The sequence below is a fragment of the Corythoichthys intestinalis genome, chromosome 8 (assembly GCF_030265065.1).
Source record: "Corythoichthys intestinalis isolate RoL2023-P3 chromosome 8, ASM3026506v1, whole genome shotgun sequence".
Lineage (NCBI taxonomy): Eukaryota > Metazoa > Chordata > Actinopteri > Syngnathiformes > Syngnathidae > Corythoichthys > Corythoichthys intestinalis.
Window position 1 is genome coordinate 9180705 of NC_080402.1, and position 19877 is coordinate 9200581.

Genomic DNA, 19877 nt, shown 5'->3' on the forward strand with positions numbered 1-19877 from the left:
TAGTGTGTTGGGGGAACTGCCTCAAGGCAGGTGAGGTGGGCAGACTTAATAAACTGGTGAGGAAGGCCTACTCTGTGGTGGGGCATGAGTTGACCAGTCTGGAGACAATGGCTGAGAGGAGGATGTTGATCAAATTCAAAGCCAATTTAAATAACTCCTCTCACCCTCTCCATGACAAGCTGTAGAAGATGGGCAGCTCTTTCAGCCAGCACTTTACACCACCTAGATGCAGAACTGAGCGCTATAGGCGCTCCTTTGTGCCCACTGCCATTAGACTTTAGAACAGCAGAGGTTGTGGTCACAATTAAGTGTACATGAAACGTTGTGTTGATTTGGGGCATTTCTGGGTCATTTCCTATTTTAGTGATTTACTGTTGACTTGCTATTCATTTAAAGTCACTTCCTTTCGACTTTTGGGGGATTTCTGGGTAACTTCTTGTTGTTTTGGGTCACTTTCTGTTGATTTTGGAGCATTCATGTTCATTTTTTTTACAAGTGATTTCCGGGTCACTTTTTTTTTTTCTTTTTTTTTTTTTTTTTAAATTTTTTGGGGCACTTTGTTTTATTTTAAGGCATTTACGGGACACTTTCTGTTCATTTTGGGCATTTGCGGGTCACTTACTGTTCATTTTGTGTCACTTACTGATGATTATGCGTTATTTTTGGGTCATTTCCCATTCATTTTGAGTCACTTGTTGTTGACTTTGGGTATTTGTGGGTCGGTTGTTAATTTTATGTGAATTACTATTCATTTTGGGGGCATTTTTCGAATACTGTCTGTTCATTTTAAGTCACTCCATGTTCATTTTGGTACATTTCTGGTTCACTTCAAATGTTCACGGCTTCTTTTGCCTTAGTTGGGTTTTGTTTGTCGGTCCAACAGTGTTTCCAGATGTAAGCAGCTCATTAAGAAGAGTGGAACTAAGGAAAATTAGCCTTGTGGTTGCTTCAAGGTAAAAAAATTGGTTAAGATTTGAGTGCAGTTCACTGGAAGAACTTGGTTGGTTTATTGCCTAGTTTACGAAAAGAGACATGGAACCTGAAGTCAATCAGTCCAAACTTGTTTTTTGGGCTTTTAACTTTTGTCCACAAAGTCAGGTGACCATCTAAACAAATTCAAACCATCCTTGGTGTACACATGAGCAGTGAGTTTTAGTATCTTTACTTAAGGAAACACCTCTGCACATTAAAATGTTCGCATGGGTGCTGTAGTGTCAGTTGATCTTAATATAGACCCTAACGCAGTTGTCACCCTGCAGTCTAGACGGCAGTTGTCGGTTGTTTAGGGTTTGTTAGGGAGATGGTCAGTAGCGTTTAGCTGTACTTGTATATAAACTAGGGCTGTCAAATTTATCACGTTAACGGGCAGTAATTATTTTTTTTAAATTAATCACATTAAAACATTTGCCGCGATTAACGCATGCACGGAATGACCCGTTCATGCGTTGCCTCAAACAGTTTACAATGATGCCGTTTTAGAAATGCGAGTGGACACAGGTGTTCATTGGACCGCGCCTTTTATTGGCTTTAGATTTGGCAGCCACTACTAACAGTCATGGTTGCCCAAATTCCCATCATGCATTTGGGCGTAGCAAGAGACAATCTTTTTTTTAAGACGCTTAATTGAACACAACGCAGAACATATTGTATACCATTTGCAGCCACTACTGACAGTCATGGTTGCCCAACTTCCCATCATGCATTTGGGTGTAGCAGGAGACGATTTTTTTTTTTTAACACGCCTAATTGAACACAACGCAGAAGATACTGTATACCATTTGCAGCCACCACTGACAGCCATGGTTACCCAACTTCCCATCATGCATTTGAGCGCACGGCGACGTAAAAAATGGCGAGCTATTAGTTTATTTTTTGATTGAAAATTTTACAAATTTTATTAAAACGAAAACATTAAGAGGGGTTTTAATATAAAATGACTATAACTTGTACTCAAATTTATCTTTTAAGAACAACAAGTCTTTCTATCCGTGGATCCCTTTAACAGAAAGAATGTTAATAATGTTAATGCCATCTTGTGGATTTATTTTTATAATAAACACATACAGTACTTATGTATACTATGTTAAATGTTTATGTCCGTCTTGTGTCTTATCTTTCCATTCCAACAGTAATTTACAGAAAAATATGACATATTTTAGAGATGGTTTGAATTGCAATGAATTACGATTAATTCATTTTTAAGCTGTGATTAACTCGATTAAAATGTTTTAATCGTTTGACAGCCCTACTATAAACACAATTAATCAAATGTCAATTTTAACAGTAAAATATATAGATTGTTCCATTATTTTACATAAAAATTCATTTTCGGGTCATCTCTGTGTCAACTCATCATCTGCTCATAGACTTCACAATTTCAGCATCCTGAAAAGTTGGTAGTGTTATTTCCCTACCGTCCCTATGCAAACCTACGCCCTTGGATACAATGGCTAGGTTTCACATCTTTTGCTTACACAATTGCATTTTGTAGTAATTCGGGGCCGTTACAATGACTTCAGAGCTTTTCAGCCATGAGGTAACAGGATGTTCCGCCTTTGGGAGTCGGGGGGTCGGAATGGATGTTTTTTTTTCTTTCCAAGAAGATGAAGTAATCTCTCCAAGGAAACATATTCTCAAACGTGATTTATGGTCCGTATCTTTGCGCTTTTCCACCTTAATTCTGTACTTTCCCCTCATTGTCCCTCTTCTACCTTGTACAGTAGACAACTGATTTGACTGAAACAATGAGGAAAGAATTACAAATTTGTCACAACTACATAGACGCAAATGTGGTTGTTTTATAATCCATAGATTTGGTATAGTTCTCCAATCCCTTCTGACGCTCCTCTTCGGAATGCCGAATAAATAAACGACCTGTACCGGGTCTACACGCCTGCCGAGATTCATCCACGGGGGTTCTTTTGATGCCCCAGCGCACTTGGTGGAAAGGAAACAAACAATTGAAGAATTTGTAAATGACTATACATGAGTGTTACCGCTACGGAATGATTAAAAAATGTATTTGGTCCTTCTCATGTTGGTGTAGGTTAGTCTATTTTGCCATACTTTGATCAGCTGGTCCCAGTCTGCTACAATCATGTAGTGCATAACCATTTCATACACAGATTTTACTAGAGTAGATTACATAAAAAAATGAAGTGTCAGTATGTCACAGTATTCGGCTATTCGCTGTACAAAGAGTAGCTAAGAAAGCTCGGCATTCAACATTTCATTTTGCCCGACATAAGGCTTTGTCTGCGTCAAAAATCGGGAAAAACGGAAAGAACACGACATCAGAAGAGGTATAGTAACTTTACATGGCATGCACCTAATTTTTGCTTCTTTATACCTGCATTCGAATGTATCATTTTTTAGGTGCTGTGCGCTAACAACGCCTGCTAACATTGTGCACAAACATAATATCAGTCTGTAATATAAGTATATAACTATGATAAACGAGTCATCCCAACCTTGAGTCCTTGGCCGCTTACGCTGATTCACCTCTTAATGAAGATGCGCATCAGATTGTACAGTATGTGGTGCGCTGTTAGGTTTTGTGTTTGTTTTCTCCTAGTGTGACTTGTCCCTGTGATTGCCCATTGATTTCACCTGATGTGCCTTCTCCTAGTCTATCCTCCTGTGCTCACCTGTTCCTTGTTGTCTGCGTGTGTGTATATAAGCTCCTATTTTCTGTTCACTCCTTGTTGCGTCATTGTCTATGTCTATGTCTTTGTCAAAGTCAAGACCTGTCCAAGCCCTCGTGTACCAGTCCCTCCGTTTAAGTAAGTTTTGGTTTGAATATTGCCTTTTTGATCCCCAGTCCTTTTGGTTGTACTTTGTGCTTTTGGTTAGTTGTTATTAAAACGTGTTTTGAGTTCTCCTCCACCTGCCTTGCTGCTTTTTGTTTCCCTGCAATTGGGTCCACACCACCTGCCTTCCCGCGTTTCCCTGACAGTGCGCACTACAAAATATCTGATGCGCATGACAAACAATCTGGTGAACACCAGATAGTATGTGGTACGCATGAGAAAACTATTGGTCAATCCGAGACAATGTAATCGTGACGATGTGAAAGTAATGCAGTAATATCTTTATAGTTGAGTCCGAGATTAAAGCAAAGCTCAACTAAATCCTGTATTATTATTTTTAGCACGTCGGGACTGCTGGTGTCCGATGCGCGCCTGCAGTTTGTGGCCTATGAAAGGAAACTATCTTGTGTGCACAAAATACAATCTGGTGCGCACCAGCTTGTTTCTGGTGACCACCACGTACTATCTGGTGCGCACCGGATAGTATGTGGTGCACACTAGAAACTATCTGGTGACCACCAGAAAAAAAAAAAAATGGTGTGTGCCACATACTATCTGGTGCACACCAGATTGTTTCTCGTACGCACCACATACTACTTGGGGCTCACCAGATAGTTTCTAATGTGCACCACAAACTATCTGGGGGGCACCATCCTGTTTCTGGTGACCACCACATACTATCTGGTGCGCACCAGAGAGCATGTGGTGCGCACTAGAAACTATCTAGTGACCATCAGAAAAAAACTGGTGCGCAAGTACTTTCTGGTGTGCACCAGATTGTTTCTAGTACGCACCATATACTATCTGGGGCACACTAGATAGTTTCTAGCAAGCACCACATACTATCTGGGGCGTACCAGATAGTTTCTAGTGTGCACCACATACTCTCTGGGGCACACCAGATTGTTTCTAATACGCACAACATACTATCTGGGGTACACCAGCTTTTTTTTGGTGCGCACCACATACGATCTCGTGCACACCAGATTGTTTCTAGTACGCACCACATACTTTCTGGGGCACACCAGCTGTTTTTTGGTGCGCACTACATACTATCTGGGGCGCACCATCCTGTTTCTGGTGACCACGACATACTATCTGGTGCGCACCAGAGAGTATGTGGTGTGCACTAGAAACTATCTGGTGACCACCAGAAAAAAAACTGGTGCGCACGTACTATCTGGGGTGCACCAGATTGTTTCTAGTACGCACCACATACTATCTGGGGTGCACCAGCTTGTTTTTGGTCCGCACCACATACTATCTGGGGTGCACCATCCTGTTTCTGGTGACTACCACATACTATCTGATGTGCACCAGATTGTTTCTAGTACGCACCAGATACTATCTGGGGCACACCAGAGAGTATGTGGTGCACACTAAAAACTATCTGGTGCTCACCAGATAGTATGTGGTGCGCAGCAGATTTTTTTCTGGTGCTCACCAGATAGTTTTTAGTGTGGACCACATACTATCTGGTATGCACCAGATTGTTTCTGGTGCACACCAGATAGTTTCTACTGTGCACCACATACTATTTGGTGTGCACCAGACTGTTTCTGGTGCGCACCAGATAATTTCTAGTGCGCACCACAATAGTATAAAGTGCACACCAGATTGTTTCTGGTGCTCACCAGATATTTTTAGTGCGCACCACATTCTATCTGGTGCGCACCAGATGGTTTAAAATTTTATTTCTGTCGATGTCCCTTAGTTTTTTTTTGTTTGGGGGATGATTACAACGGAGTGTTAGGGCCACAAAAAAAAAGGACTACAAGATTAAAGTCGTACGTTGTACTATTGCTACGAGGAAAAAAAATCGTATTATTACGTAGATGTGCTACGCACTTTACGCACATGAACCTTACCTGGGAGCTACGACGAAGCATTTGTATAAATCCTTCTATTGATCATAATTTGATGTAGATGAGGCAAAATATTACGGATTTCCTTATTTGTAAAACCGATTCCAAAACACAAGATGGTTTCCAATATTGTTGATTTTAACGGAGGCTGCAACGGCTATGTATAGTATGTAGCTGCTTATTTGGCTACATTAGCGCTACGTAATAATAAGATATTAATTCTCGTAGTAATAGCTCGACTTTTTTTCTCGTATTACTCTGGGTACACGTCACTGGCAGCACGGTACCATAGTGTTCCGTGCAAAGCGTCAGTCATTTCAAGACATGCTAATTGGTCCCTTGAAAAATAATGAAAACCGGACATTTTCATGAATTTATAAAACCCCACCGGACGCCCCGGAAAGGATGTAAAAAGTGGACATGTCCGGGCAAATGAGGACATTTGGTCACTCTAGTTAAATCCAGCGATCGTCTCGGTATGTCGGCTCAAACTGTTAGCATACAGATTAGAGCCGCGCTCGCATCCAATGTAAAATTTGACTTATCGCTCAACTAATGGACATTCACCATTTTAATTTGCCTCGTGGCCCAAAATATATGAACCAGCAGCCATCTTTGGTGTTCTGATATCCTAGCTGACAGTCCTTAAGTTACCTCTGGCACAAAAGAACTCGGGTGTATCAGAGTTCACATTCATTCCAAAATGTCAGCACCTGAGAGTGTCATTTTCTGTGTTTCGACATTATTTTCTCCGTTATCATTATTCTAAGAAATTTGCGATTCGATTCTTTTAGATAATTATTCTAAAAGATTACTAATTCTTTAACAGCAAATAACCTGTACCTATGCTTTTGTCTGGCTCCTTTCCTCCCACCCCACTACTCTCTCTTATCACGGGGAGGACAAAGGTTCAAGCGGGTCCATCTCGCACTGAGCGATGGCTGCAGTGCATTGTGGGTAACTGAATCCAGCTGTGTCGGTGACCGTGCATCTGCTTCCGTTAACCACGCAAAGAATGTTGCATCTCGCTTGGTGTGTTGACCTGCTTCGCTTCCAGTCAATGGCCATATTTCTGTTTCACGTCGCAAATTGCAGAGGGACACTGACGTCTGAATACTGTCACTTTTAATTACGGCTTTGAAAAAAGTAGGAACTGGCTTTATAAGGGTTGATGGCAGATTTTTGGCTTTGGGATGCAGGGATTCTGTCAGTCCTGAAAGCCTCTAAAAAACACACCTACAAAATAAGGCATACAAATAAAACTGATCTGGAATTAATACAAAGGTTGATCGTCCGGTTTAAAGTATCTACTGTTATCACAATACTAACACTTTCAACTCGAAAGAACATTAAGTTTTTCGATATTACCGTAGATACATTTTTTGTTGGGTTGTCATTAGTTTTTGACAAAAAAACCCAACAATTTTCTCTAATTGCCCCCAAACTAATATGGGGTGACCCAAAATGTACAGGAAGTGACCCAGCAATGCCACAAAATCATCAGAAAGCAAGAAAAAGCCAACAGGTTAGAACACAAAAACAATAGGAAGTGACCCACAAATGTCACAAAATCGACTCAAAATGAATAGGATTGGACCCGGAAATTATCTAAGATTAACTCATTTGCTCCCAAAAACCTATAAATACATTCTATTTTTAATGGTTTCAGTGTCCCAAAGACATACTATTTATACGTCTTTTACATTTTTGTTTTTTTTTTCATCTCTGGGTTCTGATTCAATTTAGCTTCAAAGCACAAAGCTGAAAATCCAATTTAAAGCAATAAAACTGGCCACTGGAGGGCAGTAGCGCATTTGGTAAGACCCGCAACCCGACTCAACTAGCAACGAACGGCCAAGCCGCACGGCTGGGGCGCCGGCGGAAGACGGCCGAATGGATGCCAGGCGGCGGACGACCGAGCAGAACAACCGGTAGGACGCCCGTGATGCCAGATGCTGGGCGACCGGCCAGAACGACCGAGACCACTAGTACAGCAGACGATACATTTGAGTCAGTGCTGCTCGCGAGCAGAGCTCGCAGAGAAAATGTATCTTTATGAGACAGGCGGCGATGAGTGAAAAGTTTAACCGGCTGTCCCGGCCGGAACAGCGTCATCTTTCAGTTAGTTACATGCAAATAAATTGTTACTTTGCTATCAAAAGCTCTATTTGTCTTGTTGTTTATCTTATTTTGTCAAAGGAAAACATTATTCAGATGTTTGGGATCAGGGCCGGCCCAGCCTATAGACCCTACCCACCGACGTAACAAAACCACGTGCTCGCTGTATGGTTCCGCCCACTTGTCCGTCATTTTGTCTCTGTATTAGCATTGGTTTCAATTGATCGAGGAATTTAAAATGCATTTCATGGAAGACCCGGTGTTCTGCCAAAATATCCTACATCGGCGAAACGTCCTACATAAGTGGAATTTGACACCTAAAGTACTACCGTGCGCTCTAAACTTGTTTTGTTTAGATGCATACAGGAATAAGGTACTAAAAAAATGCCTGCAGAAAATACTTAAATGTAGTTACATCAAATAAGGACAGTTTAAAAACGCTACGTGACTAATGTGGTCAACTGCTTCAAAGCTAACACAAAAAAACACAATGGTTAAAAGTATGAGAGGGTAATACATGCAAAAAGTCTCTTTGAGGCTGTGAAAAGGTTCTAAATAACTAAATAAAAACAAAAATAGTGAGTAATCGCCGCCTCTAACCGATGTGCGCATGCGTGTGAATGCATGCGCAAGCGCCCTGAGCATTGTGTAGGACGTTTCGCCGCGTAGTAAGGAATGGCCGAACACCGGTGCTTTCTGATGCCGTAAACTCACTGGATGTGTTGCATAAAAGGCGTTATGTGGAAAAGCTTCGTTCTATACAGTCGCCAGATCCATATTTGATGCCCAAATCGATGTTTTTCGACCCACTGTCTTCGCCCTGTCTGCCTGACATCTGCTACGCTGATATTTACAATTATCTTGTCCACACAAAATCAGCCTATTCTCACGAAAATTTGAAAAACTTCAAGAGCTTGGAGGCTTATAAATACTTCGTTGCTGGTTGGGTGAAACAGGTCCTCGTCCACGAAAATTCGGCAGGAATCTATCTTGTGCTTGGAAAGGTGAGTTACGAAATTTTCAATTCAAAATCTTTTGTTATTGCCAACATCCACTGTCAAGTCTAATGTATTTCATGTCGTTTGTCAATGGAGTTAAGGCTTTTAATGTTTATATGGTTTAGCGATAGCACTCTCACTACATACATACGTGTATGTTGTCGGCGATTAGCCTAGCAATGATCTTAATTGTGGTTATTTGTCAGCCCAAAACCCTCTAAGTATATCTTAAATGCATCTTACCGGATATAAAATGACTATTATATAGTCTGTGGTGATTTTTTGGTGCCCAGTTTTCACGTCGAATTGCAGCCGTCCATTTCGCTCTCCTCTTTGGATCCCTCGGAATACGGTAAAACTTCAAGTCTCTCCTTCCATCTTCTCTGTTAGTGCAACCAACAGCCACACACGCCTTCACCATTTTGATTATTAATGTTAAGGAGCAGAAAAACACGCCGTAAATAGGAGGAATGTACGTAGCCGTAACAGGGAAACATGATGTGTTGACGGACAAGTGGGCGGCACCAGTCAGGAGGAAGGAGTTGTGACGTCACATGGGTAGGGTCTATACGCAGACTATGCAGCTGCATAGGGCCCCTGACCACTAGGGGGCCCCCAACCTGGCAATTGTTTAATTTATATTGTATTTTATTTGCTACAGTTTGCTTTATCTTACTTTTGTGAGTTTTGATACTTAAAAAATAAAAGTTTTTCCTTTACTTCCTTCTTTCCTCTTTTAGAAAAAGGTTTGGCGCTATCTACTGTAAGTACTGACAATCATTTGGGGTGAGAAGTTTGAAGTATGCAGTGCAACAAAATCTGATTAATATACAAAATATGGACGTATGGGTTGGATAGCATATACAGGTTTCACAGTACACTGGTGGGCCAAAAATATGGGCCCCTTTGCATTATTTTGCTTAGGGCCCCCAAATGGCCCGGGCCGGCCCAGTTTGGGATGTAACTAAAGCAAAAAAATAGCTGTGTTAAAGTCAAAGTTATGTTTGAAACGTATGCTTTCACAAAGAGCTCAATTTCTGCGTTTTTTCATCAGAAATTGGAAAATTGCTCAAACTAAGCTATTTTCTAATGCTGATTTCTAAAAAATGGAAAAAGATATGAACTAACATTTTTTTCTGCTGAAAGAAGAGAGTCTAATCTTCCTTTTGGTGGGTTCCATGTTTATATAGCAATAGAACAGAATTTTCTGTGGGCCTTGCAAAATCAGTCAAAATCCAGTAAAACGGCCGGGATCGAAGGGCCTTGCTCCGGTTAAAATGGCTGGGAGTGAATGAGTTAACAGGAAGTGACACGGTATAAATAGGAAGTAATCCCCAAATGCCCCAAGTTACAATAGGAAGTCCTAATAACAATAGGAAGTGACCTGAAAATGCCTCAAAATCAGCAGTAAGTCACCCAGAATGAACAGGGAGTCATCCGGAAATTCCCCAAAATCAACAGAATATATAAAATATTCAGAAATTTACCCCGCAACACAACAAATATACCGGAGGTGTCTCAAAATCAAAAGGAAGTGATCTGTAAATTACCATAAATTAACTAGAAACTACAATTTCTGGAGAAATTACTCTGGGTCTTTGCTCTGTGGTGATACAGATCTTAACCCCGCCCAGGTTGGCTTGGGGACATTTTGGAGACAATATCAGGTCACTTCCTGTTGATTTGGGGACATTTTTTTTTTTGCCTTTGAAATCAATGTAAAAAATTTGGACGACCATGGCCGTCAATCGCATTGACTTACATAGGCGTCAATGGAATCCAAGCACATTAGCATCAATAGAATGAAAAAACATGATTAAATGCCATTGGAAATGAATGGGAAGTTTGGACATCCATGGACGTCAATGGCATCACCCTCCATCAGCGTCAGTGCAATCGGGGAGATTTGGGGTACACGTCCTATTGAATCTGGATTGATATCTGTTCATTTTCTGTTGATTTGGGGACATTGTTTTTTTTTTTGCCATTGAAAATGAATGGGGGAAAAAATTGGACGTCCATGGATGTCAATGGTTTCGACTTACATAGGCATCAATGGAATCCAAGTACATTGGCATCAATAGAATGAAAAAACATGATTAAATGCCATTGGAAATTAATGGGAAGTTTGGACGTCCGTGTATATCAATGGCAGCACCCAATGAATGGGCAAGTTTTTGTCAAATTTCCGGGGAAGCGTAAATTTTTTCCAAATTCTGAATAAAACTTTTATGCCCCTCACCGTCCCGGAATTTTTTATACCTAAATTATGTAATTTGGTCAAAAATTGTAGGACTACATACATTTTGAAAATGGCTTTTTTTTCCGGAAAATTGCCGTTTGCAGCGCAACGGAAAATTTTTCGGAGCCGTTTGAAAAATTCCCTGCGTCGTACAATAATTCCGCATGTGTCGATACTTGAACGGTGCCGATCAGTCAAGCGGTTTGGGCTGCGCGGTGCGCCGAAGGAATCCAATTCAGAAAAAAAAAAAAAAACAATAACAGTATCTGGGTCTTTGAAAAAGACCCAGATAACAAGGAAGAGACCCAAAACGAACCCATTGCCTGCCAATGACAATGATACATCCAATTCATGTAAACTGGGAAAACTGCCTCATGTTTCAGTGCCATTGATGGCGCAAGGCATCCAATTGATTCGCCCTGTTAAATGAAATCAAATATCGTATTCGGATACAGTTTAGTATCGATACTTCAAAATTTTGTCAATCATCTTCACAAATTACCAATAATTTATACGATTAACAGCTCTTTATTCTTTGGCCTTCTGTCTTTTAGATTCCCAAGCTTGGAATTACCATGCGGCCTCCACTTGTCCTCATCTTCCTCTCGTCCAGCCTGGTTACGTGTTTTGAGTGTCCAGCAGATTGTACTTGTCCCAGTCCCGGCTCAATATTTTGCATCAATCGGCGATCCAACACTGTGCCCCGGGTTCCTGCCAGCACATTACAACTTTTCATCTTTCAAAATGGTATCAACGCTTTGACCCAAAATGATTTCACAGGACTAGGGGACTTGGATTTGCTAGATCTGAGCCAGAATGAGTTGGGAGAAGTTCCGGATGGTGCATTCAAGATGCTGTCGAAGCTGAAGAATTTGGACTTGTCATCTAACGTCATCACTCACATTTCAAAAGACAGTTTTTCCGGCTTGGTACAGCTGGAGAGACTGTATCTCCACCAAAATCACATCCAGAGCATTCAACAGGACGCTTTTGAAGGTTTAGAAAAGCTACTTGAACTCAAGCTCCACGGGAACAAACTCACCTCCTTGCCATCCCTCAATCTACCCCGCCTATTGCTTCTAGACCTGAGTTCTAACAACATTCCGAACTTAGATGTCTCAGACCTTCAGACGCCACACTTAGAAAACCTTAGAATGGCTTCTCTTGGGCTTATTTCTCTGGATGAAGATCTTCTAGGCTCCCTGGAGAACCTCCACGAACTAGACATCTCCATGAATCAATTATCTGAGGTTCCCCAGGCTTTAAAGAAGGACTCCCTCAAGGGTTTGATCAAGCTCAACCTCGCTTCGAACCCACTGGGTGAGCTCAGAACAGAAGACTTTCAGAAACTCACCGGACTCCAAGAATTAGATCTGAGTGGTCTCAATCTTCAGGGATTCCCCCAAGACTTTTTCCAGTCTTTCCCGAGATTGGTACATCTGGAAGCAGCTGAGAACCCATTCAATTGTTGGTGTCCCATGGCTTGGTTTTCAGTATGGCTTAGAGAGAAGAAAATAGATCTGGGAAGACAAGGGGATACTAGGTGCCACTTTCCTCTGGCTAATGCTGGGAAGATGCTTTCTGTCCTGGAACATACAGATTTTGGATGTCCACCAACCACCACTTTGCTGATGAAATCCCCTGTTGGGAGTACTCCACTTCCACAAGGCCCTACTACAACAGAAACAAGCCATACCAATGCAATCCCTTCTCTTCCTCCTCCCCCACCACCGAGTGAACAAACCCCAGACTTGAAAACATTCCCGCTTCCATCAGAACCACACGCCTCCCCTACCTCCACCAGTGGGGAATATGTCCAACATATTTGTCCTGCAAACATCTGTCTTAACGGTGGCACTTGTAACTTTGATCCAATGGGACAACTAGGTTGCCTTTGTCCTTTGGGGACATCCGGAATCTTCTGTGAAAATCTCAACGACGTACCCGACCCGCCAAAACCTTCTGGAACAGAAGCGTCTGTAGAGGCGTCCACCATTCTTGCTGAACTTGACGCTATCAGCTCCCGCCAGGTGACCTCCACGTCCATTCTTCTTGACCTGCACCTCTTCATCAAGACCCGGCCAAATATCCGTGGCATCAGGCTGACCTATCGCAATCTCTCAGGCCCTGACCGTCGCCCGATTATTCTGAGCGTGCCTGCATCCTACCCGGAGTACACTCTGCGTGGACTGCGACCCAACTGTACCTACTCGGTCTGTGCGAGTCCCCTCGGAGAAAGAATGACCACGAGGTCCAACAGCTCTGTTGAGACGGGGTCATGTACAGAAGCTCGGACTGCGGGGGTTCCACTGACATCTTTAGAACCCCGAGTGGAGACCCAGAGCTCCCTCACATATACTCTAATTCCTGCCATAGCTGCTCTGGCAATAGTGCTAGGGTTGGCATTGGTGGCAGGTCTTATAATCTGCATGAGAAAAAGAAGGCAGAATAAAGCGAAAATGGAGCTGGAGCTGGGTCCCGCCGATCCAGACGATTCATTACGAGTTGAAGGCATCAAAGCTTGTCCAGAAAATGGGGAAAAGGGTCCTCTATCCCACAAACAGATTGAATTAGACCACTCTCACACCTCACAGCCACCCGCATCCTTACAACAAAATGGCAACTTGGACTACGAGGTACCATTGATGCAAGGACATTCCCCCTCAAATAACAATCGATCGCACCTTAAGCCATCGTATTTCTGAGATTCAGTAATCTATGAACAGTTGTAAGTCTTGCCGATCAAGACTTGAGAAATTCTGCTACAACCTTTGTAGTGGTTTATCATTCTGAAGTTTGCTTCAGTTAGGATGTGGCACAACTGACTGGTTTGTCCATTCAGAGAACAAGAAGTAGCAGTCACACTCACGACAAATTAGGTCTGTGTACCTATCGACCATTGCTTTTGTTTTAATTTCAGAAAAAGACAAATTTAAAACTATGGGGCACCGTTTGTAAAGCAGCAAATGCTGAAAATTACGACATTTTCTCAAATTTAGCGCCGCATCAGTGTTTAAAATGTGGTGTGAACATTTTAGTCACTTTTTTTGCACATTTACGACATTATTTAGCAATTTAAATATTTATTTTTAAATAACAATTATTAGACTTGAATGTTTAAATCCAGAACTAAATTAAATCTTTAATCTAAATCTTAATTGTAAATGTATATCTTACATATATATCTTAAATCTAAATGTTAAATATAAATCCTTAATCTAAATGTTAAATCTAAAATGTTAAATATAAATCCTAAATCTAAATGTTAAATCTAAATCTTAAATAAGAATCTTAAATATTAGTCTTAAATATAAATCTTAAATCTAAATGTTAAATCTATATTTCAAATATATATCTTAAATCTACATCTTAATTATATACCCTAAATGTAAATCTTAAATATAAAACTCACATCTAAATCGTAAATGTAAATGTTAAATCTAAATCCTAAATCTTGAAACGTGTGAAATGAAATATTTATGTATACATATATGTATATACAGTATATGTAATATGTAAATTCATATGACTGGTGACCTGAAGTAAATCAATAAAAGTTGGAGCAGCTCAGACTATGTTTGCATATTAGCTAAATATTTAGTTTCACCCATTTCAAGATTTAGATTTAAGATTTACATTTAAGATATATATTTAAGATATACATTTTAAATATGAGATTTAAATTTAAGATTTATATTTAGGTTTTATATTTAAGATTCAGGATTTAGATTTAACATTTACATTAAGGATTTAGATTTAAGATTTAGATTTAAGATTTAGATTTAAGATTTAGATTTAAGATTTAGATTTAAGATTTAGATTTAAGACTTAAGATTTAGATTTACTTTAAAAGTGCTTAGACTTAAATGTTTAAATACATAACTAATTTAAATCTTTAATCTAAATCTTAATTGTAAATGTAAATCTTACATATATATATATATCTTAAATCTAAATGTTAAATATAAATCCTTAATATAAATGTTAAATGTAAAATGTTAAATATAAATCCTAAATCTAAATGTTAAATATACATCTTAAATGTAAATCTTCAATACAAGTCTTAAATATAAATCTTACATCTGAATGTTAAATCTAAATCTTAAATCTATATTTGAAATATATATCTTAAATCTACATCTTACTTATATATCCTAAATGTAAATCTTAAATATAAATCTCATATCTAAATTGTAAATGTAAATGTTAAATCGAAATCCTAAATCTTGAAACGGGTGAAACGAAATATTTACGTATACCTATATGTATATATGTAATATGTATATTCATATGACTGGTGACCGGAAGTAAAACAATAAAAGTTGGAGCAGCTCAGACTATGTTTGCATATTAGCTAAATATTTAGTTTTACCCGTTTCAAGATTTAGATTTAAGGTTTACATTTAAGATATGTATTTAAGATTTACATTTAGGTTTTATATTTAAGATTCAGGATTTAGATTTAACATTTACATTAAGGATTTAGATTTAAGATTTAGATTCAAGATTTAGATTTAGATTTAAAGATTTAGATTTAAGACGTAAGATATAGATTTACTTTAAAAGTGCAAAAAAAAGTGACTCTAAAAATTTTAAACACTGTGCTGCGTTAAATGTGAGAAAATATCATCGTAACTTTCAGCATGTGCTGCTTTACAAATGGCGCCCCCATAGAAAACAAGCCGATTCTCTTTTTTGTAATTACATCGTCTTTATTGTGCTGCAGTGGGAGACTTTTCACTTGAATCATGTAACACAAATAACTTGGGTAATACCCATACAATAAGTATTGGGTTGTTATAAAATGAGAAATTCTAACAGGTTAAGTTAGAAGTTACAGCAAGTAGTTTCATTATGTAACATAACTGATTCAAGGGCGTGAGTTCCAACACTGCCCGTTACTCATCGATGCGCAGGATGGTGTAATATGTATCGTTTCTCTGCGAGACAATGACCTAACCGCGGAAAAGGTTTGTACGAAGTTTGGAAATTGTAGTGCTAGCTAATGATGGCACCGGAGGTCTCCAAGAGCCTACCGCAGAATAAGAACCTGCAGAAGAACGTCTTCCACGTTTCGGCAAAGCAAATAATGGTCGCATTTTATTTCCCGACTTTCTGACATAGTGTAAGAAAATTCACATCCTATTTTTTAGTTGGTGACACATTAAAACTCAAAACGAAAATAGGCTAGTTTTCGAATTCTCTTTCACCAAAATTAGAAGAAAAATGGTCGAAAGATGCACAGACCATAGCGGAAATAAGATAAACCTCTACAACGCAAGGAGTAGGCGGTTGTTTCAAATGGGGTTGATAGTGAGGAAAAACCCAACTAAGTGATTAACTCATTACTGCCATTGACGGTGATAGACGTCCAATTCATTGGAGGAGGGTCTGCAAGCTGCCACCCTCCCAGTTCAAATGGATGGACATCTACTAGTGAAAAGCTCTTTTAAAGATGTTTATTTAGTTTTTAACCGCCACACGATTCGACGTCTATCCTCGTCAATGGCACCGAAAGAGTTAAACGACGTGCAATTGAAAAGAGAAGACTGACAATAGTTTGTTTTAAAACTGTTCGAGGAAACAACGAATGAGTCGTAAATCTGTTGCTGGACTTTGACGTGAAACTGGAGAAAACTGCAGCTATAGAACGATTCTAAACTTGGACTCCACCGCATTTGAGTTTTCCACGTTTCGCTACCGACGCTAAGCTAACACTTCAAATACTGTGGACAAGACTCTTTGATAACATTTTTTGGAGCTGAACTTCCAAGCATACCAACCAAGTTGGATTGTACTCTGTCAACATACCCATCTGTAATTCTCTCAACACATCAAATCGCTTTTAGCTCAGTGGGGGCTAAATTAGCCGTAAAAGACAAATGTACTGAATGAAAAGCCACTGAGTCTGCCCGGACGTCTGATGTTTTGATAATTGTTGTTTTTATATTGTTTTTACCAGATGTTGATTCAGTATTGCTGTTTTTGTGATTTAAAATGTTATGAACTGTTTTACATTGGAGAAAAAAAACCTGCCAACGTGTCACTAATGATTGTAGAAATTCTTTGAAACAAATGCTGAGATTGATGTTACTAGTGTTGCACCGATACCATTTTTTGGCTCCTGATACGATTCCGCTAGTATTGGTACCGCATACAATTATCTTCCTTTTGGTATTAGATTACTCCGTACTCACTTGAATGTAAAATAATTGCCATCATGGCTTGGTTAGACAGTGCCTAACGACCTTTGTACCGAACTGGTATGGGTGACAATAAATTAGCTCCTCTGAAACCTGACGTAAAATGCTTTCAAAGGCAAAAATGTTTATATATTTTTATGTTTGTACAGTTTGGTATCAAGCCTGACACTTGTATTAACTCCACAGTCAGTGCTGCCAATAAACAGCATTGGTACATTAGCTTAGTTTATTTGCTAATTACTTATGCTAGCAGAGGACACAAATTCGTTACCTTGCTTTTTCCCAGTTTTCTAACAAAGGAAACATCTTTATAGACGCTCACGTTAATGTTAGTGTTCATAAAACGTATACAATTATAGGTATAGGCCCATAAATCGAAAATATGACTGCTAAATGAGGACATTCAACAATATTTACCAGAATATAACCATAATATCTGTCCCAGGCTAAAAATTTTTCCTCTTCTTCTTCGGCGAAGTTTTTAATTTACGGTCATCTTAGGAGGGCTGACTGTAGGTACACAAACTGTTTGGGGGGCCTGTGTCACACTATTGAAGCTACCGTAAATTTCGGACGATAAGGCGCATCTGACTATAAGGTACCACCCACCAAATTTGACACGAAAATGGCATTTGTTCATAGACATGCTGCACTGGACTATAAGCCGTAGCTGTCCACACTGTATTATAGGATAATTACACCAAAAGATATTAACCGGAAACACTTTAAGACCAAATGAACCTCCATGAAGCTTTGAACCGATTAGCTGAAAAGCTTCATTGCTTCAAGAAGCTTCATTTGGCCATCACTGCTCCTTTGGGGAAGATAGGTCACCTCTGCTGCCACCTGCTGTCAACAATGTTGTCGTCCATTATGCCTCCTAGCATGCGTTGCAGCACTACAGATATAATTAACAATCAAAAATCATGTTCTGTGCTAATTATTTCTTCAGTTACTGTTCCAGTTGTTTCATTAGTTGTTAGTTATGGTATTTGGTAACACTTAACTTGACAATGGCGCCATAAGACAATTATAAGACCATCATAATTATGACATGACACTGCCATGAGCATTAATGAATGCTTATGACCGATGTCATTTTGTGTCATCCGGCATCTCACTTTTGAATGGATGTAAAAGATCAGAGCTGAACATAAATGGGGTTAGTGACATAATTTGCCGGATGACATTTGAATTAATTTGTGCCCATGATAGTGTCATATCATATCACGGTCTTATGGCAGTTTAATGACGCCGCTGACAAAAAAAGTTTTGCCTATTTACCGAAAGAAATCAACAATAAGCCGCACTCGACTATAAACCGCAGGATTTAAAATGAGAAGAAAAAATAGCGTCTTATTGTCCGAAAATTGCAGTATATGATTGGCTGAGGAGTTGTAAAAGTGCCTGATTAAAAATGCGTCTTGAACTATCTGATCATCTTGTAGCCACATGCTAATACATGTTTTTATATCTAGATTTTTTAATAATTTGGGGTAATTGTGCAAACATAGTTGAATGAAATGTGCTACTATGCTTGTGTTTTTTTTCTTCAAATCAAGTAATAAAAACATGAATTAGCATGTAACATGCTTATACATGTAGTTACAGTACAAGATGAGTTTGGGTGTTACGTTCATGACGCACTTTTACACGAGCGCATTGTCAATCATGTAACGTGACTAGTGTGATACGCAGCCCTCCCCAAAACAGTTTGTGCACCCGAACAGTTTGTGTACCTTACAACAAAAAAAGTCCAGTATCACCTTTTTACATGATATCATGTTGATAGTATCCTGTAAAACCATAACTATCATGAAAAAAAAACCTGCCGCTATCATGTAATAACATGATAACTATCATGTAATAACAATATGAACATTTTCATGATACCAGTGCCTGCATTTCAATGCCGTATCGAGGTCCCTTCCTATACTTGTATCGGTGCAACGCTGGATGTTACTAAAGGATAGGACTCAGGTAGATGTATACTTTGTACAAAACCAAGTTAATCTTTATTTGTGCACTTGTGTTTGTATAGATCATATTCTTGCCTTATTGAAAGATTCAAAACCGTTGAGAAGAGTTGACGTAACTTTTTTTGATTTTACCGAAACTTCTATTCAAAGAAGCTTTTCTAAAATTTTTCCCCCCCTGTTTTTTGTCACTCTGAAATTTTGTTTTGAAGAGATAAATCTTAACCAGCTAAAGTGTAAATGGTTTACAGCAATGTGCCTTTGACTCCACGCAGATGTTTTTTGAAACAGCGCTCATAAAACATTGTTACATCTTGGCTATGGATGAAACTACATCATATGTGTTGAATCAAACTTTTCCTTCATTTTTTTTAAGCTTATCGGCTTGCTGTCATTGACGGAACTGGACGTCCAATCCATTTGAAGTGGGAGGGTGGCAGTGAAACCCCCGAACTTCATATGGATTGGACGTCTATTAGTGATAAACTATAATTGGATGTCTATCATTGTCAATGGCAGTGAAATGGTTAACTCATTCAGTGCCATTTTTTAAGATCTTGGGGAATGAAATCTTAATGACTTATGTATTTAAATTTTTAAATTACAACTTTAGAGTCAAATTAAGGTAAAAGATGTATAGATACAATGAATACAAATTTTCAAAAT

The 19877-nt window shown here is 39.3% G+C and overlaps 1 protein-coding gene and 1 long non-coding RNA gene across 2 annotated transcripts in view; one reads left to right on the plus strand and one right to left on the minus strand.

Annotated features, from left to right (window-relative positions):
- Nucleotides 1-14289, plus strand: part of LOC130920087 (vasorin-like) — a 41953-nt gene extending 27664 nt beyond the window's left edge. Inside the window, exon 2 of the mRNA XM_057842960.1 lies at nucleotides 11587-14289. Within this exon, the coding sequence (XP_057698943.1) occupies nucleotides 11608-13737 (2130 nt within the window). The 5' untranslated portion in view covers nucleotides 11587-11607 and the 3' untranslated portion in view covers nucleotides 13738-14289. The remainder of the gene's footprint in view (nucleotides 1-11586) is intronic.
- The window catches only part of LOC130920091 (uncharacterized), a 182399-nt gene that overhangs the window by 97991 nt on the left and 64531 nt on the right, over nucleotides 1-19877 (minus strand). The window lies entirely within an intron of this gene.